This window comes from Pseudophryne corroboree, chromosome 7 (genome assembly GCF_028390025.1).
Source record: "Pseudophryne corroboree isolate aPseCor3 chromosome 7, aPseCor3.hap2, whole genome shotgun sequence".
In the NCBI taxonomy this organism is placed as follows: Eukaryota; Metazoa; Chordata; class Amphibia; order Anura; family Myobatrachidae; genus Pseudophryne; species Pseudophryne corroboree.
This window is the reverse complement of record NC_086450.1, coordinates 49857806-49884731: the sequence shown is the minus strand read 5'-3', so window position 1 is coordinate 49884731 and position 26926 is coordinate 49857806. Positions and strand designations below refer to the sequence as shown.

At 48.0% G+C, this 26926-nt stretch overlaps 1 protein-coding gene across 4 annotated transcripts in view; it reads right to left on the bottom strand.

The window, feature by feature from the left end:
• The window catches only part of SPAG16 (sperm associated antigen 16), a 1801610-nt gene that overhangs the window by 1612041 nt on the left and 162643 nt on the right, over positions 1–26926 (bottom strand). For all 4 annotated transcript variants that reach the window (XM_063933150.1, XM_063933149.1, XM_063933151.1 and 1 more), the window contains one exon: positions 8467–8604. In XM_063933150.1, coding sequence (XP_063789220.1) covers positions 8467–8604 — 138 coding nt within the window. The remainder of the gene's footprint in view (positions 1–8466; positions 8605–26926) is intronic.

Below are 26926 nucleotides of genomic sequence, written 5' to 3'. Positions count from 1 at the left end.
GGGCGGGAGAGTGCGGATGACTCTGCAGCACCGAATGAGAGAACTCCAGGTCCTCCTTAGCCAGGGTATCAAATTTGTAGGATTTTACAAACGTGTTTGCCCCTGACTAAATAACCGCTCGGCAAAGTTGTAAAAGCCGAGACCCCTCGGGCAGCCGCCCAAGATGAGCCCACCTTCCTTGTGGAATGGGCATTTACATATTTTGGCTGTGGCAGGCCTGCCACAGAATGTGCAAGCTGAATTGTATTACACATCCAACTAGCAATAGTCTGCTTAGAAGCAAAAGCACCCAGTTTGTTGGGTGCATACAGGATAACAGCAAGTCAGTTTTCCTGACTCCAGCCGTCCTGGAACATATTTTCAGGGCCCTGACAACATCTAGCAACTTGGAGTCCTCCAAGTCCCTAGTAGGTGCAAGGCACCACAATAAGCTGGTTCAGGTGAAACACTGACACCACCTTAGGGAGAGAACTGGGGACGAGTCCGCAGCTCTGCCCTGTCCGAATGGACAAACAGATATGGGCTTTTTTGAGAAAAAACCACCAATTTGAAACTCGCCTGGTCCAGGCCAGGGCCAAGATCATGGTCACTTTTCATGTGAGATGCTTCAAATCCACAGATTTGACTGGTTTTAAACCAATGTGATTTGAGGAATCCCAGAACTACGTTGAGATCCCACAGTGCCACTGGAGGCACAAAAGGGGGTTGTATATGCAATACTCCCTTGACAAAATTCTGGACTTCAGGAACTGAAGCCAATTCTTTCTGGAAGAAAATCGACAGGGCCGAAATTTGAACCTTAATGGACCCCAATTTGAGGCCCATAGACACTCCTGTTTTCAGGAAATGCAGGAAACGACCGAGTTGAAATTTCTTTGTGGGGCCTTCCTGGCCTCACACCACGCAACACATTTTCGCCACATGTGGTGATAATGTTGTGCGGTCACCTCCTTTCTGGCTTTGACCAGGGTAGGAATGACCTCTTCCGGAATGCCTTTTTCCCTTAGGATCCGGCGTTCCACCGCCATGCCGACAAACGCAGCTGCGGTAAGTCTTGGAACAGACATGGTACTTGCTGAAGCAAGTCCCTTCTTAGCGGCAGAGGCCATAAAACCTCTGTAAGCATCTCTTGAAGTTCCGGGTACCAAGTCCTTCTTGGCCAATCCGGAGCCATGAGTATAGTTCTTACTCCTCTACGTCTTATAATTCTCAGCACCTTAGGTATGAGAAGCAGAGGAGGGAACACATACACCGACTGGTACACCCACGGTGTTACCAGAACGTCCACAGCTATTGCCTGAGGGTCTCTTGACCTGGCGCAATACCTGTCCCGTTTTTTGTTCAGACGGGACGCCATCATGTCCACCTTTGGTATTTCCCAACGGTTTACAATCATGTGGAAAAAACTTCCCGATGAAGTTTCCACTCTCCCGGGTGGAGGTAGTGCCTGCTGAGGAAGTCTGCTTCCCAGTTTCCATTCCCGGGATGAAACACTGCTGACAGTGCTATCACATGATTTTCCGCCCAGCGAAAAGTCCTTGCAGTTTTTGCCATTGCCCTCCTGCTTCTTGTGTCGCCCTGTCTGTTTACGTGGGCGACTGCCGTGATGTTTTTCCCACTGGATCAATACCGGCTGACCTTGAAGCAGAGGTCTTGCTAAGCTTAGAGTATTATAAATTTACCCTTAGCTCCAGTATATTTATGTGGAGAAAAGTCTCCAGACTTGATCACACTCCCTGGAAATTTTTTCCTTGTGTGACTGCTCCCCAGCCTCTCGGGCTGGGCTCCGTGGTCACCAGCATCCAATCCTGAATGCCAAATCTGCGGCCCTCTAGAAGATGGGCACTCTATAACCACCACAGGAGAGACACCCTTGTCCTTGGATATAGGGTTATCCGCTGATGCATCTGAAGATGCGATCCGGACCATTTGTCCAGCAGATCCCACTGAAAAGTTCTTGCGTGAAATCTGCCGAATGGAATTGCTTCGTAGGAAGCCACCATTTTTACCAGGACCCTTGTGCAATGATGCACTGTTTTTAGGAGGTTCCTGACTAGCTCGGATAACTCCCTGGCTTTCTCTTCCGGGAGAAACACCTTTTTCTGGACTGTGTCCAGAATCATCCCTAGGCACAGCAGACGTGTCGTCGGGATCAGCTGCGATTTTGGAATATTTAGAATCCACCCGTGCTGTTGTAGCAGTATCCGAGATAGTGCTACTCCGACCTCCAACTGTTCCCTGGACTATGCCCTTATCAGGAGATCGTCCAAGTAAGGGATAATTAAGACGCCTTTTCTTCGAAGAAGAATCATCATTTCGGCCATTACCTTGGTAAAGACCCGGGGTGCCGTGGACAATCCAAACGGCAGCGTCTAAAACTGATAGTGACAGTTCTGCACCACGAACCTGAGGTACCCTTAGTGAGAAGGGCAAATTTGGGACATAGAGGTAAGCATCCCTGATGTCCCCGGACACTATATAGTCCCCTTCTTCCTGGTTCGTTATCACTGCTCTGAGTGACTCCATCTTGATTTGAACCTTTGTAAGTGTTCAAAAAATTTTTTAGAATAAGTCTCACCTAGCCTTCTGGCTTCAGTACCACAATATAGTGTGGAATAATACCCCTTTTCCTTGTAGTAGGAGGGGTAATTTAATTATCACCTGCTGGGAATACAGCTTGTGAATTTTTTCCCATACTGCCTCCTTGTCGGAGGGAGACCTTGGTAAAGCAGACTTCAGGAGCCTGCGAAGAGGAAACGTCTCTACATTCCAATCTGTACCCCTGGGATACTACTTGTAGGATCCAGGGGTCCTGTACGGTCTCAGCGCCATGCTGAGAACTTGTCAGAAGCGGTGGAGCGCTTCTGTTCCTGGGAATGGGCTGCCTGCTGCAGTCTTCTTCCCTTTCCTCTATCCCTGGGCAGATATGATCTTATAGGGACGAAAAGACTGAGGTTGAAAAGACGGTGTCTTTTTCTGCAGAGATGTCCTTTATACGGCAATACACCTTTTTGCCGTTTGGAATCTGCATCACCTGACCACTGTCGTGTCCATAACATCTTCTGGCAGATATGGACATCGCATTTACTCTTGATGCCAGAGTGCAAATATCCCTCTGTGCATCTCGCATATATAGAAATGCATCCTTTAAATGCTCTATAGTCAATAAAATACTGTCCCTGTCAAGGGTATCAATATTTTTAGTCAGGGAATCCGACCAAGCCACCCCAGCTCTGCACATCCAGGCTGAGGCGATCGCTGGTCGCAGTATAACACCAGTATGTGTGTATATACTTTTTATGATATTTTCCAGCCTCCTGTCAGCTGGTCCTTGAGGACGGCCCTATCTATAGACGGTACCGCCACTTGTTTTGATAAGCGTGTGAGCGCCTTATCCACCCTAAGGGGTGTTTCCCAACGCGCCCTAACTTCTGGCGGGAAAGGGTATACCGCCCATAATTTTCTATCGGGGGGAACCCACGCATCATCACACACTTTATTTAATTTATCTGATTCAGGAAAAACTACTGTAGTTTTTTCACATCCCACATAATACCCTCTTTTGTGGTACTTGTAGTATCAGAAATATGTAACACCTCCTTCATTGCCTTTAACGTGTGGCCCTAATAAGGAATACGTTTGTTTATTCACCGTCGACACTGGATTCAGTGTCCCTGTCTGTGTCTGTGTCGACCGACTAAAGTAAACGGGCGTTTTAAAACCCCTGACGGTGTTTTTGAGACGTCTGGACCGGTACTAATTGTTTGTCGGCCGTCTCATGTCGTCAACCGACCTTGCAGCGTGTTGACATTATCACGTAATTCCCTAAATAAGCCATCCATTCCGGTGTCGACTCCCTAGAGAGTGACATCACCATTACAGGCAATTGCTCCGCCTCCTCACCAACATCGTCCTCATACATGTCGACACACACGTACCGACACACAGCACACACACAGGGAATGCTCTGATAGAGGACAGGACCCACTAGCCCTTTGGAGAGACAGAGGGAGAGTTTGCCAGCACACACCAAAAACGCTATAATTATATAGGGACAACCTTATATAAGTGTTTTCCCTTATAGCATCTGTTTTATATATTTCTAACGCCAAATTAGTGCCCCCCCTCTCTGTTTTAACCCTGTTTCTGTAGTGCAGTGCAGGGGAGAGCCTGGGAGCCTTCCCTCCAGCCTTTCTGTGAGGGAAAATGGCGCTGTGTGCTGAGGAGATAGGCCCCGCCCCTTTTTCGGCGGCCTCGTCTCCCGCTTTTAACGGATTCTGGCAGGGGTTAAATATCTCCATATAGCCTCCGGAGGCTATATGTGAGGTATTTTTAGCCAAAATAGGTTTTCATTTGCCTCCCAGGGCGCCCCCCTCCCAGCGCCCTGCACCCTCAGTGACTGCCGTGTGAAGTGTGCTGAGAGGAAAATGGCGCACAGCTGCAGTGCTGTGCGCTACCTTTAGAAGACTGAGGAGTCTTCTGCCGCCGATTCTGGACCTCTTCTTACTTCAGCATCTGCAAGGGGGCCGGCGGCAAGGCTCCGGTGACCATCCAGGCTGTACCTGTGATCGTCCCTCTGGAGCTGATGTCCAGTAGCCAAGAAGCCAATCCATCCTGCACGCAGGTGAGTTCACTTCTTCTCCCCTAAGTCCCTCGTTGCAGTGATCCTGTTGCCAGCAGGACTCACTGTAAAATAAAAAACCTAAGCTAAACTTTTCTAAGCAGCTCTTTAGGAGAGCCACCTAGATTGCACCCTTCTCGGCCGGGCACAAAAATCTAACTGGCTTGGAGGAGGGTCATAGGGGGAGGAGCCAGTGCACACCACCTGATCCTAAAGCTTTACTTTTTGTGCCCTGTCTCCTGCGGAGCCGCTATTCCCCATGGTCCTTTCAGGAACCCCAGCATCCACTAGGACGATAGAGAAACATTAAAAACTCATGTTGACCTTTTGACCTGTCGACCTAGACCCTGTCAACCTAAAGACCCTGTCAACTTAGAAACACTGTTGACCTAGTTACTGTTGACCAATAGTGGTCGACCTAGACACTGTCAACCTAGTTACTATCTACCTTCCATACCACACCCCGGTCAGGATCCCAGCAGTCGAAGCTGCAGTCTGTATTCTGACTGCCGGCATCCCAACCGCCGTCATTTCAATCCAAACCCAATGGTTGTTGCTGGTGTATTAATGAGATTTATTTATCTTTGATTTCCTCCTTGTCCCTTCCCACTTACAGAATCTGGCTGCACAGTGAAACTTCATCTTATGTACAAGCTTTTGAACTTCATATTTGTCATAAACTTGTATGTCACCAAACTAAACCAAAATGCTTTAAATGTAAAAACAAACTAACAAGTTATGTAACTCAGTACAGCCTCATGTTTAACAGCTTATTGTCTACATTTAATTTCATTTTTTTTTGTCAGTGTCAAGTTTAATTTTTAGAATAGTTTTAAGATCACTATGGCAACATATTGACATAAAATCTATCCTGCTCTTTCACGGACATATACAGCAATAATGTGAATTTTCCCCTACTAAGACCACTACTTTTCGTATCATATCTATATAATAAAATAGACTGCTGATAAAAATGAAGTCAGTATGTTGGAATGCAATAACAGTTGATATGACCCCTGACCTTCTGAGCACACGAGAGACTAGGGGGGGCAGTTATAGAGAGACCGTGCAGAGAGGGAGATGGCAAGATGTCGAAAATCTATCAGGGCGACCAAGTAAAGAAGGGGGGGGGAGATATTGGGAGAGATGTACCAAGCTTTGGAGAGTGATAAAGTGGCGAGAGATAAAGGTACCAGTCAATCAGCTCCTAACTGCCATGTTACAGGCTGTGTTTAAGAGAGGACAGTTAGGTGCTGTATGGTTGGTAGTTTGTCTCTCTCCACTTTATCGCTCCCCAAAGCTTATTACATCTGCCCCATTAAAAGAGAGATGGGTGGTTGTAGAGAAAGAGAAAATATAAATAAATCAAAACCAGGCAACACCGGGCATTACAGCTAGCTAATAGTAATATGGCATTTAACAAGTGTCTCTTTATAAGACATGGGCTACGATAACAAGCAATCCTGACAAAGAGGTAAATCTATCACTTCTGGGTCTTGTGTGGCTAATATGGCTACTTTTGGCTAATGCCACCTAATTAACATTAGCTATTGGGACACAGGGGCTAATTCAGGTTGGATGGCAAATTGCAACGCAACCGTAATTTGTGCGATCGCCCCTCCCCCCGAGCACATGCGCCCGCATTTATTGTGGGTGACCCGCAGTAATTACGAACGCCTCTTCCTGATTGACAGGCAGAGGAATTCACGGGACGGCAACGCTCTGCTTCCAAGGCGGGGACCGAGTGCTGCGGGGGTAGCAGCAGGGAAACGGGGGCGTGTCGGCTGCGTGACGTTACATGCAGCCACTCCAATCAAATAGATGGTGGCTGGTCTCTTGCCATCACAGGCAGGCTGTGCCGCTAGAAGGCTTCCATCATTTCTGCAATCACTCTGAAATTGCGATCACGCCGCAATTTCAGCTTGATAGCAGTGGGTGGGACGGCGGACAGCATGCCGGGCGGCCTTGCCCTGCTATGGGCTGCCCCAAGCATGCGAGTCAGAGGATTGCAAATTCTGCTAAAAAGAAGAATTTGCAATACTTACTGAATGGGGTCCATTGACCTGTAAAGGTATTCTTTGCCCAGGCTTCATAGACAGCTATAGGGACTGCTCTTGCAAATGCTGAAAGAGGGCCCATGGCAGATATCTCCAATGTCTCCTTGCAAACCCTTACATTAAACACCAAAATTAAATAAAAAATGCGGCAAGCCACGCCTGTGGAGACCATGGACCCTGAAGAAGAAATTATTGTTTCTGCACGATTGCCAACATACTTACTTTTATTATATTATGCCATTGATCTTTTAAATATCATTTGGGAAACTCAAACAGAAATACACACACTACAAATACTGCTGCAGCCCTACACAAGAACGTATGTTCTAATTCCAATAATATTCATGCACATAACTAGTGGGACAATTTATACTTCCAGTTGTGGATCTGCAAATTCCTACCTCCAAAAGAAAGCTCTGTGGTCTTTGCCTGATTTCACATGATATACAAGTAGTCATAGGGGTGTATTCAATACCTGTCGGAAACGGTCATCTTGTTGGAAAGACGGCAGTTTCCGGCAGGTTTAGGTCGGAAGGGGGTTCCGACCTATTCAATGTCGGGCCATTTTATTCGACAAGTCGGGAATTCCCGACTTGTCGGAAACCACATGGATTGTCGAATTAGCCGTGGATCCACATGTTCTGTGGCCAAATCCGACAGGTTTTGGCCCTGGTTCTGACAATGTCAATCCGACTTTTTTTAAAGTCGGATTGACATTGTCAGAACCGGGCAGATGAGACGGGGGAGCGTGGACGGAGCAGGGACGGATGCCAGAGACAGCGTGGAGAGGGGACGGATGCCGGGGACCGGGTGAGTAGTGGAGCGTGGACGGAGTGGCGGGGACCGGCTGTTGGGAAGGAGAGGCTGTCAGGACCTAGGGCCGTGGACGGGTGAGCAGCGGGGAGCGGCTGTCGGGAGCGACCAAATCCGACAGTCGGATTGGACAGCTCATTGAATACTGACCTGTCGGATCCTTTCCGTCTGAATACACCCCATAGGCTTTATTTACCAGTCATAAAGTATGCCTGGCTTTACACTCACTGCAAGTGTAGCTTTAAATTTCCACTTCCAAACCCCCTCCCCGCCGCTTTCCCCAGGAAGCAAGGAATTTTACATTGATCAGTGGGCCCGATTCAGAGGCAGATGGTAGTAAAAAACTGGACAAACGCCCAATGCTTTACTTCTGCACATGCGTCCGAGACGCACTGTGAATGTTTATCAATGGTTGCCACCAGAGGACACAGATCAAAACTGCATGGAAATCAGTCAATTCCAACAGGCATTCCTGGTAGGTGATTTTGGGGTGTGTCCATGGGTGTTATTGGTGGCATGCCGGTATCTAGAACTGCACTGTAAGACGCAGTTCCACTGAAACCGACGGCAATATATTGTCGGACATTCTGAGCAACCATACAGTTGTTCTAATGTCCAATGATGCGACTCGTTGCGCACGTCGATCGATCAGAGCCACGGCCGATGTGCGTCGCCAAAGGATGCCCATCAGCAGCGGCATTCTCATAAATACGCAGTAGCAGCACCTCTAAATAAGGCCCAGGGCGTACGCCTGTTTCCCAGCAAATGTCTATCTATGGAAACTATTCACAAACAGTTAAAGAAGAGCAGCTATTAAATACACCGTTGAATAGAAGATGGATTCAACTAACAATTACAGAGAAGTGATTCTTTTATAAAAGCAAAATATAGGTTTGAAAGAAACATGGGACTTATCCCGTAATGAGGCCCAGGTTGCAGATGACTGCCTTGTATAATTAAATAGCAGTACTGTACCTTGCAGCGAGTTTGCACGTTTCCACTTCCTTCTTTAAATTCTTTATCTCGGAGTTTAGCATCTGGTTGTGAGCATAGACATCTGGGACGAAACCAACAGCTTCTGGCTGCAGGAGCCCTTTTTGGATCATTTCATACCTATAGGATGCATCACAAGCAAATGTAAATATATTACATGCGTATAACGCAGCATACGGTGAATATTTGCAGTTTTACCCAATGCGGTTGGAATTACAGCAGACTTGTCTACATCTCTGCATCATTCCTATGGTCGCGGAAACATTATTATATTCATTTACTGAAAGATACAATTAGACATACTATAAAAATAGGAAGACCCCTAGTGCGCTTATATGCCGATAGCTGCCCTTGGAAGCAAACAGAATCTTTCACCGTGATTCTAAAAATAAGATTTTAAACCTACCGGTAAATCTTTTTCTTCTAGTCCGTAGAGGATGCTGGGGACTCCGTAAGGACCATGGGGTATAGACGTGCTCCGCAGGAGACATGGGCACTATAAAGAACTGTTAGATGGGTGTGCACTGGCTCCTCCCTCTATGCCCCTCCTCCAGACCTCAGTTAGAGAAACTGTGCCCAGAGGAGACGGACAGTACGAGGAAAGGATTTTTGTTAATCTAAGGACAAGATTCATACCAGCCCACACCATCCACACCGTATAACATGGAATATATGAACCAGTTAACAGTATGAAACAAAATAGCAGCAGCCCGAGACTGATCAAAACTGTAACATAACCCTTATGTAAGCCAAAACTATATACAAGTCTTGCAGAATTTCGTCCGAACTGGGACGGGCGCCCAGCATCCTCTACGGACTAGGAGAAAAAGATTTACCGGTAGGTATAAAATCTTATTTTCTCTTACGTTCCTAGAGGATGCTGGGGACTCCGTAAGGACCATGGGGATTATACCAAAGCTCCAAAATGGGCGGGAGAGTGCGGATGACTCTGCAGCACCGATTGAGCAAACAGAAGGTCCTCATCAGCCAGGGTATCAAACTTGTAGAACTTTGCAAAGGTGTTTGAACCCGACAAAGTCGCCGCTCGGCAAAGCTGTAATGCCGAGACGCCTCGGGCAGCCGCCCAAGAAGAGCCCACCTTCCTAGTGGAATGGGCCTGTACCGTATTTGGTAATGGCAATCCAGCCGTAGAATGAGCCTGCTGAATCGTGTTACAGATCCAGTGAGCAATAGTCTGCTTTGAAGCAGGAGCGCCAACCTTGTTGGCTGCATACAGGACAAACAGAGCCTCTGTTTTCCTAACCCAAGCCGTTCTGACCACATACATTTTCAATGCCCTGACCACATCAAGGGACTCGGAATCCTCCAAGTCCCGCGTAGCCACAGGCACCACAATAGGTTGGTTCATATGAAAAGATGAAACCACCTTAGGCAAAAATTGAGGACGAGTCCGCAACTCCGCTCTATCCACATGGAAAATCAGATAAGGGCTTTTGTGAGATAAAGCCGCCAACTCAGACACTCGCCTTGCCGATGCCAAGGCCAACAACATGACCACTTTCCAAGTGAGATACTTTAATTCCACCGTTTGAAGAGGCTCAAACCAGTGAGACTTAAGGAACCTCAACACCACGTTAAGGTCCCATGGTGCCACTGGAGGCACAAAAGGAGGCTGGATATGCAGCACTCCCTTCACAAAAGTCTGTACTTCTGGGAGAGAAGCCAATCCCGTCTGAAAGAAAATGGATAGTGCCGAAATCTGAACCTTAATGGAGCATAATTTTAGGCCCAAATTCACTCCAGTCTGAAGGAAGTGAAGAAAACGGTCCAGATGGAATTCTTCCGGAGGAGCATTCCTGGACTCACACCAAGACACATACTTCCTCCATATACAGTGATAATGTTTTGCTGTCACGTCCTTCCTAGCCTTTATCAGAGTAGGAATGACCTCATCCGGAATGCCCTTTTCCGCTAGGATCCGGCGTTCAACCGCCATGCCGTCAAACGCAGCCGCGGTAAGTCCTGGAACAGACAGGGCCCCTGTTGCAACAGGTCCTCTCTGAGAGAAAGAGGCCACGGATCTTCTGTGAGCATTTCCTGTAGATCCGGATACCAGGCCCTTCGAGGCCAATCTGGAACAATGAGAATTGTCCGTACTCCTCTTCGTCTTATGATTCTCAATATCTTGGAAATGAGAGGAAGAGGAGGTAACACATAGACCGACTGGAACACCCACGGTGTCACCAGGGCGTCCACTGCTACCGCCTGAGGGTCCCTTGACCTGGCGCAATACCTCGGAAGTTTCTTGTTGAGGCGTGACGCCATCATGTCTATTTGAGGCAGTCCCCACTGACTTGCAATCTCTGTGAAGACTTCCTGATGAAATCCCCACTCTCCTGGATGTAGATCGTGTCTGCTGAGGAAGTCCGCTTCCCAGTTGTCCACTCCCGGAATTAAGACTGCTGTCAGAGCGCTTACATGATTTTCCGCCCAGCGAAGAATCCTGGCGGCTTCCGCCATTGCCACCCTGCTCTTTGTTCCGCCTTGACGGTTTATATGAGCCACTGCGGTGATGTTGTCTGACTGAATCAGAACCGGTAGGTCGTGAAGCAAATTCTCCACTTGACGAAGGCCTTTGTATATGGCCCTTAATTCCAGTACGTTGATGTGTAGACAAGCCTCCTGGCTTGACCATAGCCCTTGGAAGTTTCTTCCCTGTGTGACTGCTCCCCATTCTCGGAGGCTCGCGTCCGTGGTTACCAGAACCCAGTCCTGAATGCCGAACCTGCGACCCTCTAGAAGGTGAGCACTCTGCAGCCACCACAGGAGAGATACCCTGGCCCTGGGGGACAGGCTGATCATTTGATGAATCTGTAGATGCGACCCGGACCACTGGTCCAGAAGGTCCCACTGAAAAGTCCTCGCATGGAACCTGCCGAATGGAATGGCCTTGTAAGACGCCACCATCTTTCCCAGAACTCGAGTACAGTGAAGCACTGACACCCTTTTTGGTTTCAAGAGGTCCCTGACCAAGTTCAGGAGTTCTTGGGCCTTTTCCCTCGGGAGAAAAAAGCAAATTATACTTACCGATAATTTCATTTCTCCGAAATACTTCATGGCAGCCCTTACTCTTGGGATTGTATCCCATTCCTAACTTTAGACAGGGATTTTTTTACTCACATAGGGACCACCCACTTTGGGTATATAGCCCTGCTCCTCCCCTTCCTCCACTAGTCTTTTGAGTGTCTCCTGCGACCAGGCTATATTAAGACTTTACCAAGGGAGGGTATATTGTAGGCTGCCATGAAGTATTTCAGAGAAATGAAATTATCGGTAAGTATAATTTGCTTTTTTCTCCTACACTACTTCATGGCAGCCCTTACTCTTGGGATATACCAACGCTCAATATAGGGAGGGCAATATAGATACACAAGAGACGTTGTCTTAATGCTGAAAAGCATAACTCGTTTAATTCAATGCCCCCTTAAAGATACGTTTTCCAAAGTGGGAGTCTACAACATCTACCACATAATGGCTAGAGAATGTATGTATGGAAGACCATGTAGCTGCTGCACATATATCTTTCGCCGAGAGCCGTGCCTTCCTAGCCCAAGAAGCTGCCACAGCCCTGGTAGAGTGTGCCTTTAGCTCCTCCGGAACCTCACGACCATTCTGCTTGTAAATAAAACGTCAGGAGTTCCGTAATCCATCTGAAAATGGTTTGTTTTGTAGGTTTCTCGCCCTTTCTTGCTCCTGAATACAAAACAGGTGCTTTGTTTTACAAAACTCCTCAACTCTCTCCAAGTAGACTGAGATTGCTCTTATTAGATCCAAAATATGCATTCTCTCCTCCTCATTCTGCGGATGCGTGTAGAATGATAGTAACACAATGTCCTGATTCAAAATGGAAATCTGACACCACTTTAGGCAGAAAATCTGGATTAGCTCTTAGAACAAGTCTATCCGGAAAGAAATTGAGATAGGGCTCCTCGGACCATAGAGCCTGTAGCTCTCCAACTCTTCTGGCTGAGGTGATGGCTACCAAAAACACTACTCTCCAAGTTAGAAATTTCATTGAGACGTCCTGTGACGGTTCAAACGGGGACAACATTAATGAATTCAAAACTAAATTTAAATCACATGGAGCGAGAACCGACCTAATCAGAGGTCTTATCCTTTTAATTGCCTGACAGAACTTCTTCACTAGGCCCTCGTCGGACAATCTTCGCTCCAACAGGACACTCAGAGCTGCTATCTGGACCTTGATAGTGGACACTGCCAGCCCCTTTTCAAAGCCATCAAACAAGAATTGCAAGACCTGAGACGTCCCTGCCTTCTGCGGGCTAAATCTTGAGCCGGACCAAGAAATTAAAGTCTTCCAGACTCTATAATAGACCTTAGAGGATACTTTTTTCTCGACTGAATCAGCAAACTCACAACTTGTTCAGATAAACCTTTGTTTTACAATAACTGCCATCCAATTTCCATGCCGTCAAATGAAGTTGCTGTAGATTTTGGGTGCAGCAATGGACCCTGACGTAACAGATCCGTTACTAGCGGCAACGTCCAAGGTTCTCCTACTGCCATCCTCAGTACTGAGGGAAACCACACTCTCTTCGGCCAATAAGGGAGAACCATTATATCTGCGCCCTTTCTTCCCTGATCTTTCTTAGAATACGTGCGATCATTGGAAACGGAGGGAAACATATGCAAGCTTTAATCTCCACGGGAGAGAAAAGACATCCACTCCGCCTGATCCTGGGAGACGATATCGGGAGAAGAACAGAGGAACTTTCGCATTAATGTGCGTGGCCATTAGATCTACCTGAGGCTGGCCGAATTTCTGTACAATCTGCCTGAACACTGTCGTTCAATTCCCATTGTGCTGGTAGCACCTCTTGTCTGCTGAGGAAATCCGCCACAGAATTGTTTACACCTGGAACATGTAGCGCTGACAGGGACTCGAAATGACCCTCTGCCCAACGTAGTATGTTTGACACCTCTTCCAATAATACCTTGCCGATTGAGATAGGCTACCACTGCTACATTGTCTGAAAATATCCTGAGATGTCTCCCCTGAAATTGCTCCTGGAAATACTTCATCGCTTTCCACACGGCTCTCATTTCTCTGTGGTTTGAAGACAGTCTTTCTTCTTCCCAGTTCCACCTGCATTGGCAGTTCTGCTGCAACAGGTGTGCCCCCCATCCGGCTGCACTTGCATCTGTCATTAGAATAAGATAGTGACCGTCTGACAAAGCAGTCTTTCTGTCGACCAGTTCAGTCTCCATCCACCAGTCTAGGGAGCGCCTTGCTTTTTGACATAACTTTATGCGATAATTCAGGGAATAACGTCTCCGACAGTAGCTTAGGATATCTAGCTGAAGATCCCTCATTCGCCATCTCGCCCAAGGGACCACATCTATGGTGGAGGCCATCATCCCCAAAAGACGCATCCCCTGGCGCAGTGTCACGCTGTTGCACTCTTTTAGCAGAGAAGCCAGTTCCCGAATTTTTGAGCACCTTTCTTCCGAAATACCTATCGTATAACTGATAGTATCCACCTGTACTCCGAGAAACTGGATCTTTTGCCTTGGTTCTAGCTGGCTTTTTTTTTTCCCCCAGTTTATTAACCAGCCATGCTCTTGTAGGATCTGCAGCGTCACCTCCAATGCTTCCTTTACCTTCCGAACTGACTCTCCACATACTAGTACGTCGTCCAGATATGACCAGATCGCTATTCCTCATCCTCTTATCACGGTCACCAGTGCCGACAGGACCTTGGAAAATATCCCTGGATACGTCTTCAGACCGAAAAGGAGGTACGTAAACTGAAAATGTTTGCCCATGACGCAGAACCTCAGGTACTTTCTGTGCCGCCTGCTTACTGGTACATGAAAATAAGCATCCTTTAGGTCTATGGATGCTAAAAAATCCTCTTTCCTTACACCCGACAGTATGGATTTCATCGTCTCCATACGAAACTTTATTGTTTTTATATATTTGTTAAATTGTCTGCGATCTAGTATAGTCCCGACGTCTCCAGAAGCCTTTTTAATCAGGAATATTCTGGAATAGAACCCGCTCTTTCTTTCTGAAGGCGGGACAGTCTCTACTGCTTTTGCCCTGATTAGTTTTTCAAAACTGTCCTCCGGGGCTCTTAATTCCAGACTCACAGTTGGTCTTTCCGAGATTACGAATTTGTCCTTTCTTGGGACCTCGGAGAACCCTATCCGGTATCCCTGAGATATCACGTCCAGTACCCACGTATCCCGAATTGAACTCTGCCACTGACTGACAAACTTCTGGAGTCTGGCTCCTACTGGAAAGGAGACTGGGACCCTGCAATAGTCATTGTCTTCGTCCACCTTTCCTGTAAGCCTGACAAAAGGGCTGCCTATTCATCCCCGAGGAATATCTTCCCGTATAAGGTCGTCCTGGCCTATAACTTCTTGCCTTCTTAACTGCTGTCTGGAGGAAGGAAATGGAAATCTATTTCTTCTGTCTTGAGGTAACCTCGCTGATTAACCTCCTTACATCTTTTGTATAATGGCCTCTAGTTTATTGGCAAATAATAGAGAACCCTCGTACGGTAAGGGCACCAGTCGGTTTTTGGAATGCATACCTGCTGACCACGACCGAAGCCACAGGGCCTTTCTGGCCAATACACCTGCCGCCATGGACTTTGCTGCAAAATCCAGCATATCCAAAGAGGCTTCGCACAAATACTCTATACCTTTAAGCATGAAACCTAGACTTCTTTGCAAATATTGTCTTGAGATCTTTTCCCCCACATCTGTGGACAACACTGATCCCCAAACTCTCAATGCTCTGGAAACAGACGCAACAGCCACACCAGACTTTAAAGACCCCACTGAGGACATGTGTAATTTCTTTATTACACTCTCTATACGCTTATCCATGTCATCCTTTAGGACTGCCCCGTCCTCTAACAGAATAGTAGTTTTGGACACCATTTCTGCCACTGCCGCATCGACTTTAGGCACTGCACACCAGCCCACAAATTGCTCATCCTCTATCGGGAACATACGATCAACTAGTATTGCCAAGTCTCTTATCAATGTTTTGCCACTCCTTAGACACTACCTCCTTCAATGCTTTGTGAACCGGAAAACACCTGTTCTTTTTGGATTTGTCCCCAAACAGAACATCCTCATCATCATCACCTTTATCCGCCTGCTTATAATTCATGGTCTTAAATATATTCCTTAAGAGACTGCCCACAAGTTCCAAGTTAAATTTTCTATCCTCCTCTTTCTCCTGACTCCGTACTAGAAGCCTGATAATCAACATAATTGCAATCACCAGAGGCTGATTCATCCTGAGAATCAATACTAGCCAGGGATCTAGATCTTTTATTTCCCTGCAAATCAGCCAGCTGTTCCTTAGTAACAAAGGATCTCTTCATCCAGTCCTTTAACACCTGTATCTGTCTTTATTGATTAGCCTGCTGAATATCACTCTGTGTACAGTCCTCACAGAACTTCACCTTCTCAGTAGAGGAAAATTTTTTATCACTGGCTGCACACTGCCTATTTTTACACAGTCTCTTCTTAGGCGGAGACACACTACAAAATCACACCAAAAAATACTATTGAAAAAACCTACACTAACCAAGCTTTCCAGATAAAAAATTTAAAACATAGAAAACAAAACTGAAAATCTAGAAAAACATGCCCTCTATGAGGACTTACCTCTTTTGGACACTGACAGGCTTTTGGGGAGAAGGCTCTCTTTCCATCCTGCTGGTAAGCACATATATCCTGCCCAGCTCATAGGAGTCTCTCATCACTCCTGGTGTGCAGCGCCATTTATTTTAAAACAAAACCATAGAGACAGAGGCGCTGAGCAGACCGTCCCACAGCCTAACCAGGACGGCCGCTCCAGCACTTCCGCCCGCCAGCCGCCGCACGCTGCCTCTCCTTACAGCGCTTCCGCCCGCCAGCCGTACATCCCCTTCACTGCGCTGCCCTTCCGGCCACCGCTACTTCCGGGTCCGCCGGAGACATGGGGCGCTGCGGCGAGCGGAGGAAACCTGCACCCGGGGAGACGGCTCTAGGCAGCGGTTCGGGAGGGAGAGGGACCAGCAGCATTACAGAGCGGGCGGACACCTTTAGCTGACAGCGGGGACTTACGTGACTGCCCCAAGCACACACAGCCTTCCCCAGGGAGCCACCCTCTTCCAGTACGGCTGCAATGAGGCGTATTACTGGGAAATAGAGGTAAATCCTGTAGCAAAAAACACCATTACCCTGTCAAGCTAGGAGACAGGAAAAAGACTAGTGGAGGAAGGGGAGGAGCAGGGCTATATACCCAAAGTGGGTGGTTTCTAAGTGAGTAAAAAATTCCCTGTCTAAAGTTAGGAATGGGATACAATCCCAAGAGTAAGGGCTGCCATGAAGTAGTGTAGGAGAAAACCCCTTTTCTGGTCTGTATCCAGAATCATGCCTAAGAAAGGCAACCGGGTCGTTGGAACCAACTGTGACTTCGGGAGATTGAGAATCCAGCCGTGCTGCTGCAACACCCTCAGGGAGAGTGATACGCTGTTTAGCAACTGCTCTCTTGATCTCGCTTTTATTAGGAGATCGTCCAAGTACGGGATAATTGTGACTCCCTGCTTGCGCAGGAGCACCATAATTTCCGCCATTACATTGGTGAAAATCCTCAGGGCCGTGGAAAGCCCAAACGGCAACGTCTGAAATTGGTAATGACAATCCTGTACAGCAAATCTCAGGAACGCCTGATGAGGCGGATATATGGGGACATGAAGGTATGCATCCTTTATGTCCAGGGACACCATATAATCCCCCCCCCCCCTCCAGGCTGGCAATGACCGCTCTGAGCGATTCCATCTTGAACTTGAACCTTTTTAAGTATAGGTTTAAGGATTTGAAATTCAGAATGGGTCTGACGAACCGTCCGGTTTCGGGACCACAAACAGGGTTGAGTAATACCCCATCCCCTGCTGAAGCAGGGGAACTTTGACCACCACTTGTTGAAGACACAATTTTTGAATTGCATTTAAAACTACCTCCCTCTCTGGGGAAGAAGCCGGTAGGGCTGATTTGAAAAACTGGCGAGGAGGCACCTCTTCGAATTCCAGCTTGTAGCCCTGGGAAACAATGTCTATTGCCCAGGGATCCACCTGTGATTGAACCCAGACGTGGCTGAAAAGTCGAAGACGTGCCCCCACTGGGGCGTACTCCCTCAGCGGAGCCCCAGCGTCATGCAGTGGATTTAGTAGAAGCCGGGGAGGACTTCTGCTCCTGGGAACTGGCTGTAGTTGGCAGCTTTTTCCCCTTGCCCTTACCTCTGGCAAGAAAGTAAGATCCTCGTACTCTCTTGGATTTATGCGACCGAAAGGACTGCATCTGATAATGTGGCGTTTTCTTAGGCTGTGAGGAAACATAAGGCAAAAAAGTTGATTTACCTGCCGTAGCTGTGGAAACCAGGTCCGTGAGACTTTCCCCAAACAATTCCTCACCCTTGTAAGGTAATACCTCCATATGCCTCTTCGAGTCGGCATCACCCGTCCATTGTCGGGTCCACAGGGCTCGCCTAGCAGAAATCGCCATAGCGTTGGCTCTGGAACCCAGTAGGCCAACGTCTCTCTGAGCATCTCTCATATATAGGACAGCATCCTTAATATGACCCAAGGTCAATAAAATGGTTTCCTTATCCAGCGTATCAATATCAGCAGATAAGGTATCTGTCCACGCTGCAACAGCGCTACAAACCCAAGCCGACGCTATTGCCGGTCTGAGTAATGTACCAGTATGTGTGTAAATTGACTTCAAGGTAGTCTCCTGCCTGCGATCAGCAGGATCCTTGAGGGCCGCGGTATCTTGAGATGGCAGCGCTACCTTTTTGGATAAGCGTGTCAACGCTTTGTCCACCGTTGGGGAAGATTCCCACCGTATCCTGTCCTTAGCCGGGAAAGGATACGCCATAAGAATCCTTTTGGGAATCTGCAGTTTCTTGTCTGGAGTTTCCCAAGCCCTTTCAAACAACTCATTTAGCTCATGTGAAGGGGGAAAAGTAACCTCAGGCTTCTTTTCTTTAAACATGTGGACCCTTGTGTCAGGTACAGAGGGGTCATCTGTGATATGCAACACATCTTTTATTGCAATAATCATATAATGAATACTTCTAGCCAATTGTGGCTGCAACTTTGCATCATCATAGTCGACACTGGAGTCAGAATCCGTGTCGATATCAGTGTCTACTACTTGGGATAGTGGGCGCTTTTGAGACCCAGAAGGTCCCTGAGACATAGTGAAAGGCAGTGCTTGACTCCCTGTACCTTCCCTGGACTCAGCTTTGTCCAACCTTTTGTGTAATAAATTCACATTAGCATTTAAAACATTCCACATATCCAACCAGTCAGGTGTCGGCGTTGCCGACGGAGACACCACACTCATTTGCTCCACCTCCTCCCTAGAAGAGCCTTCCGCTTCAGACATGCCGACACACGCGTACCGACACACCACACACTCAGGGAAATCTCTAATCTAGAGACAATTCACCCACAAGGCCCCTTGGAGAGACAGAGAGAGAGTATGCCAGCACACACCCAGCGCCAATGACCCTGAAAAAAATTCTTAGAGATATACAGCGCTTTTATATATGTATATATTCACTGCGCCAAATATGTGCCCCCCCTTCTTTAAAACCCTCTGTCACCGTGTTCAGCAGGGGAGAGTCCGGTGAGCCAGCTTCTCAGCAGTGTGCTGTGGAGAATATGGCGCTGGTTAGTGCTGAGGGATCAAGCTCCGCCCTCAGCGGCGGGCTTCGGTCCCGCTTAATTTCTTCAAAAACTGACGGGGGATACCTATATACAGCCCTCAGCCTATATATATACACTTTTGCCAGTCCTAGAGGTGTAAAATTGCTGCCCAGGGCGCTCCCCCTGCGCCCTGCACCCATCAATGCCTGCCGTGTGTTGTTGTGTGTTGTCAGTGAAGATCTGAAGTCTTCTGCCACCTCTGAAGTCTTCTATCTTCTTATATTCACCCGGCTTCTATCTTCCGGCTCTGTGAGGAGGACGGCGGCGCGGCTCCGGGACGAACTGCAAGGAGAGACCTGCGTTCCGACTCCCTCTGGAGCTAATGGTGTCCAGTAGCCCAAGAAGCAGAGCCTAGCATTTAAGTAGGTCTGCTTCTCTCTCCGCAGTCCCACGATGCAGGGAGCCTGTTGCCAGCAGGGCTCCCTGAAAATAAAAAACCTAACAAAATACTTTCTTTCAGGGAAACTCAGGAGAGCTCCCTGTAGTGCACCCAGTCTCCTCTGGGCACAGTATCAAACTGAGGTCTGGAGGAGGAGCATAGAGGGAGGAGCCAGTGCACACCCATATCTAAAGTTCTTTTTAGTGCCCATGTCTCCTGCGGAGCCCGTCTATTCCCCATGGTCCTTACGGAGTCCCCAGCATCCTCTAGGACGTAAGAGAAAATAACATATATTGGAGAATTCGTGATTCCACGTGGCGCTACTTTACACCTCTAGAGTAAATTAAACTTGTTCTTACACAAACAGGTTCACATCAAACAGGTATTTGCGAATGGAGTAAACAGATCAACACTGAAACAAAGAACAAACAGGCATAGTGCAATCCTGTTAAAAAACAGGATTTTAGTACCTACCGGTAAATCCTTTTCTCTTAGTCCGTAGAGGATGCTGGGGACTCCAAAAGGACCATGGGGTATAGACGGATCCGCAGGAGCTTGGGCACACTATAAAGACTTAAACTGGGTGTGAACTGGCTCCTCCCTCTATGCCCCTCCTCCAGACCTCAGTTAGAAACTGTGCCCAGGAGAGATGGACATTTCGAGGAAAGAATTTATAAACACGGTGAGTGTCATACCAGCTCACACCACGAACATACCGCAGAACGTGGCATTCAATAGAAAACCAGCTTACGGCATGAAAAAGACCCAGCCACATGCTGAGAGAATATGTAACACAACCTGTGTGCCAACACAACCAATAATAAGACACCGCATGCCATGGCATGAACCTCGCCAGCAACAGTCTGACAGAGAAGAAACACCACTATAGTGTAACCAAAAGCAATAACTGCAGACACAGTACGCACTGGGACGGGCGCCCAGCATCCCCTACGGACTAAGAGAAAAGGATTTACCGGTAGGTACTAAAATCCTATTTTCTCATACGTCCTAGAGGATGCTGGGGACTCCAAAAGGACCATGGGGTCAATACCAAAGCTCCAGAACGGACGGGAGAGTGCGGACGACTCTGCAGCACCGATTGAGCAAACAAAAGGTCCCCCTTAACCAGGGTATCAAACGTGTAAAGCATAGCAAAAGCGTTTGAACCCGACCAAGGGGTTCACTACGGCTGGCCGGCGGTCGGGCTCCCGGCGACCAGCATCCCGGCGCCGGGAGCCCGACCGCCGGCTTACCGACAGCGTGACGAGCGCAAATGAGCCCCTTGCGGGCTCGCTGCGCTCGCCACGCTACGGGCACGGTGGTGCGCTACGCGCGCCACACTATTTTATTCTCCCTCTATGGGGGTCGTGGACCCCCACGAGGGAAAATAAGTGTCGGTATGCCGGCTGTCGGGCTCCCAGCGCCGGTATACTGAGCGCCGGGAGCCCGACCGCCGGCATACAGAAGACCACCCCAACCAAGTATCCACTCGGCAAAGTTGAACCGCCGAGACTCCTCGGGCATCCACCCAAGAAGAGCCCATCTTTCCAGTATAATGGGCCTCCACAGACTTCGGTGACTGCAATCCAGCCGTAGAACGAACATGCCAAATTGCCAAATATCATCACAGATCCAGCGAGTAACCGACTGCATAACACAGTCACCCAACCCATGCTGGGAACATACCAGACAAACAGGGCCTCTGTTTCTCCAATCTGAGCCAAACTGGCGACCTAAATATTCAAATACCTGGCTACATCGAGAGAATTTGAATCAGCTAATGCCTAAGTAATCACCGGCATCAAAATAGGCCAATTTCTGCGAAACCCAGAAACCACTCTTGGCAGAACTACTAACCGAGTTCTCAATTCCTCTCTATCCACATGAAAGATCAAACAAGGCTCTTGTGAGACAAAACCACCACTTCCGACACCCGCCTTGTGGATGTCAAAGCCAAGAGCATGACCACTTTCCAAGAGAGAGATGTTTTTAAGAAATTATTAGGCCACACTGCACTGAAATGGAGCCCAACTTTAGGCTTGCATCCACACCGGGTTGTAAAGTATGGATAAGAACGACCTAGCTGAATGTCTTCCATAGGAGCCTTCCTGGATACACACCAAAACCCATAGTTACGCCAACTACGGTGGTAAAGCTTAGCCGTTACTTCTTTCTTAGCCTGAAGAATTGAGGAAATGACTTCACTGGGAACACCCTTCCGGCTTAGGATATGGCATTCAACCGCCACGACGTCAGCCGCAGCCGCGGTAAGTCTTGAAACACGCCCTGATCTTGTTGCAACAGATCCTCACGTAGAGGAAGAGGGCAGAAATCTTCTATGAGTAAATCATGAAAAACTGGATAGCAAACCCTCCTTGGCTAGACCGGATCCAAGAGGATCGTGACTAAAAACACCCACGGTGTCACGAGGTTGTCCACTGCTACAGCTTGAGCGTCCCCTGACCTGGAACAATATCCCTGAGGCCTCTCATTGAGGAGAGACGCCAACATATCCAATGCGACAATCCTCAAAGACTTGTCACGTCTGGGAAACCTTCTCGATGATGACTGAATTTCTCCCGGATGGAGATCGCGTCAGCAGAGGAAATCTATTTCTCCGTCGTTTACCTCCGGAACGAAGACTGCTAATACAGCGTTTACCAGACTCTTCACCCAACGGCAAAACTGTGCATCTTCTGCCATTGCCGCATTGCTCCTTGTTCCGCCATAACGGTTTACTTACGCCACTGCTGACAAGCCGTCTAGCAGAACTAACACGGGCAGAACACGAAGAATACGTTTGTCGAAACTAACTCTTATATCAAGAAAGTTTATAGCAGACAAGCTTTCCAACTTGACCTTATCCCCTGGAAACACGTCCCTTGCAAGTACTGTTCCTCCGTCTCGGAGATCTGTATGCACGGACCCCAGGATCTACACCCGAAACCCGAACCTTCATCCCTCTAGAAGGAGAGAACCGAGCAGACACCACAGGAGCGATGTGCTGGCCGTTAGGATTATATTCAGGTGCATGTGCAGGTGAGACCCGGACCACATTTCCAACTGGTCTCTTGAAAACCACTCTGGCATTAGAGCCGCTCACCAAAAAAGGCCTCTCAGGCCGCACCCAACCAGTTAAGTAACGGAACACCCTGATGAAGTGTCACAGTAAAGCCGATCCAACTCTGGATCTTCAGACATCTTTTCACATGGAAAAACACCGAACTTTAACCGGTCATTTTCTACTCTGAAACCCACCTCCGACATCTGTGTCGTTGGAAACAACAGCCAATCCCTGTGTCGAAGAACAGTCAGAGAGAAACAACGATTTGCACCTTTATACAGGGACAACCGGACAACGTCCTGATCCTGACGCACCTCTGTATGGCGTTGCGTACTATCTTCCCTTCCAGAGTGGAACGGCAAGAACTATTAGAAAAACAGTAAGGGCAAACAACCGCAACTCTGAATGTTCCCCTTTGGATTCTATAAATAACCCACAGGTCCTAGTCTATTCCAGGACCAACTGAAAAAATAGTAGACGAGTGCCCACCGGAGTGGGGACTAGCCCGATAGACTCAGCGACAAGTGGTGGATGAGGAGGAAACAGACAACGACATCCACTACTGCGAACCTAACAAGGCTGCAGAACTGTTACCTTTTCATCTTCCATGGTCTGCACAGAAAGGAAAAAAGAACGGTATCGAACCGGTTAAAACGACTGCATCCCACAAAAGAATGCGTCACCAACCGTTGTGAAAGAGGCTACCTCACGAAGTTAGACTTACCAGAGGAATCCGCCGAGATTGACTGACCATAGGGCACCAAACAGCTGTATACCTTCCTCCATCATCTCCCGGAGAGATCCTCCGCATTCTTCCGGTCACACCTCTGTCACGTGGCAGCCTGCTGCAATGTTATAAGGTAGAACAAACCTAGACAAGCCTACCCACTCTGGGTAGGGTAATTCTATCGGATGCCTACCCGAATAAAACACTCCCACAAGTGCATACAGCGCAACAAGGTCAAAGTATAGAAATAAAATTTCACTTAGCTGCCGGCGTATGATCTCTTGCGACCGGGCTCTGCGTCGGCCAGGAGTTGACGGTCATAATTTTCTCCCCGCGATGTGAAGAGAAGAATATTCGGACTCCTTGAGAGGATCGAATCAACTCGTCACGGCCAATCTAGAGCTTAATCAACAGGGCAACCAGTACATGATAAGAATACCATTATTTCAGCATTCATGTATATACATCACGTAATACACAATAAAACACATATATCCGAACCATGCATATATAAACCTATATCTACATATATACACATATAGATATAACCTATACGCAAGTGGAATGTCCAGACCTGTCAGGTCCCTAGTGACGGTAATGTGTTGTGAATGTGTATGACCATGCACTGACATAGCCCCGATGTGGATCTACTAGGAACGTTAAGGTCGACAGAAACTTAGTAAATGTCGAAAGCAAGGAATAGTAAGCGGGCAAAAAATAATCACGGAACCCCGAGGGGTCCGAGGGAAGGATACAAATACAATTCTGATAACACTCCCCCCACATATACCCATAAAAATATATAAATATATATATATATATATATATACACACACACAGGTACAAGGCAATAACAGCCTGACCATTTTTATACCGTTGATGCCGACAGGACATCCCCAAACAACTGTATCTCCCCTATCGTGTTTACTGTTTTAATCACACAAACACCAATTTGCTAATACTTAATTTCCTGAATCAAGTACTGCCATGCGCCGGCGAAGCCGACAGTTATCCCTTTTTTTGACAGCAGGGATTAGTAACCCGGCAAAATTACCGTCTTGTTACCCCAGGCGGTCCGAGGGAAGCAACGTACAACTGTATATACACAGGTATAAGTCAGATACCGCATGTCCATTTACCCTGGCGACAACCGACGGTGCCGACAGGGTCACCCATTCCATAAAATATTGACTTTTTATGTTGTAGCAAGTACTCACGTGCATCGGCGATGCCGACAGGGAACCCCATAGGATTTTATAACAGAACACTCACGCCTGCCGACACAAGTGTACCAAAATGGGTATATCTGAGAGGGGGCACACAGACATTACACACAAGAATGAATTCATGGACATTCCCAACTCAAATAGTGGTATATAAGTGCAACATAACACTCAAACACTATGCCCCCCCCCCTTGTTTGTGCCTGATAAACTTCTTGGCGGGGAGGCCCGCAGCTCTAATGGCGGGTTATCACATGCGGTGCTCGGGACCCCAAAACACATATATTCTATGCTGCCCAGGGCGCCCCCCCTGGAGCCCTGCACCCATGGAAGCCGGCGGGGGAGAATGGCGCGCAGTGCGCTATAACGCGCCGGCGGGGGTCTGTATACGGAGCCCCGACAGCACAAGGTTGTCAGTTTAAGAAAAAGAAAAACAACTAACTCGCTGCCCAGGGCGTTCTCCCCCCCCCCTCCCGCGCCCTGCACCCGTGTAAGCAGCGTCGGGGGATCACAGGCGCGTAGCGCTAAACCACGCTGGCGGGGGAATGAAATACGGTGCTCAGGCACCGAAGTGCTTTTAATGCCAGACTCGCTAAGAAAACCAGTAACTTGCTGCCCAGGGCGCTCCCCCCCCAGCGCCCTGCACCCTTTGAGTGCGTTGGTGTGTGGGAGCATGGAGCGTAGCACGATCGCCGCATGTTACCTCCGTTACTGAAGTCTTCTGCCGTCGCTGAAGTCTTCGGTTCTTCACATACTCACCGGCTTCTGTCTTCTGGCTTCTGTGAGGGGGTGACGGCGGGCTCCGGGAACAAGCAGCTAGGCGCACCAAGTGATCGAACCCTCTGGAGCTAATGGTGTCCAGTAGCCTAGAAGCAGAGCCTTTAAACGAAGAAGAAGTAGGTCCTGCTTCTCTCCCCTCACTCCCACACTGCAGGGAGCCTGTAGCCAGCAGGTCTCCCTGAAAATAAAAAACCTAACATAAAGTCTTTTAGAGAAACTCAGTAGAGCTCCCCTAGTGTGTGACCCATCACTCCTGGGCACAAAGTCTAACTGAGGTCTGGAGGAGGGGCATAGAGGGAGGATCAGTTAACACCCAGTTTAAGTCTTTATAGTGTGCCCAAGCTCCTGCGGATCCGTCTATACCCCATGGTCCTTTTGGAGTCCACAGCATCCTCTAGGGCGTATGAGAAAATAAAAAATCCTTTTTTAACTGGTCCCACTCACATAGAGATGGTATAAAATCCCATGTAACATTCCAAAGGGGTTCTGCAATCCATATAAAAATGTCTGAGGACAAACAAGGATTCCGGTACCCTTAGAGGTGTGGCGAGTGCAGTGAGCCCACAAGGGGTTTAGTTGCGCTCCACGCCGGCTTTCTTGGGAAACAGCCCCAACCCATACCATATACCTGCAGAGGCAGCAGAGAAAGGACTTGGGTTGTATACAGAATACCCTATCTAGGGGCCCAGGGGTGCAAGAGAGATATACCCACGCCCCCATGATACTGAAGCCATGTCTGCCTGCTGTGACCAAACATTGTTCACAATGGGGCATAGCAATACCCTCTCCAGAAACCACGCCCCACCAGTACTGGGGCAATGTCTCGGTGGCCTTGTACATCTGCAGATATATAGATTATAGGGGCTACTTTCCCCTGCTGATCACGGGATGGGCAGCTGGCAAAGCAACTTGGGATTTCTCATGAGAACACTCATGAAAAATATTAAAGTTTGGAGGTAATATAAAATATAAAAATGTCCAAGATGCAGTAAAAACAGCTTTGAGCCACTGTGCCGAATGATTGGCATAAAAACACCTACAGAGGTAGAAGTCCAAGAGAAAAAGCTATTCAAAGGGAGGATGCTCCTTGCCAAGTTCAGAGGAGGTGCGCCAGTGTACTGCACCTAGCACTGTGGAAAAATGCAGAAAGAAGAACATAGGGGTCTATTCATGAAGCAGTGAAAAGAGTGGAGAAGTGAGCCCATGCCCAAGAAGTGTGGAGAAGTGAGCCCATGTCCAAGAAGGAGTGTGGAGAAGTGAGCCCATGCCAAAGGAGAAGTGTGGAGAAGTTAGCCCATGCCCAAGGAGAAGTGTGGAGAGGTGTGGAGAAGTGAGCCAGTGGAGAAGTTGCCCATGCCCAACCAATCAGCATTGAAGTAACATTTTTAATTTGCATACTATAAAATGATACAAAGCAGCTGATTGGTTTCCATGGGCAACTTCTCCACTCTTTTCACTGCTTCAGGAATAGACCCCAAAGTCTGTGAAGTGTGATTACTGAAG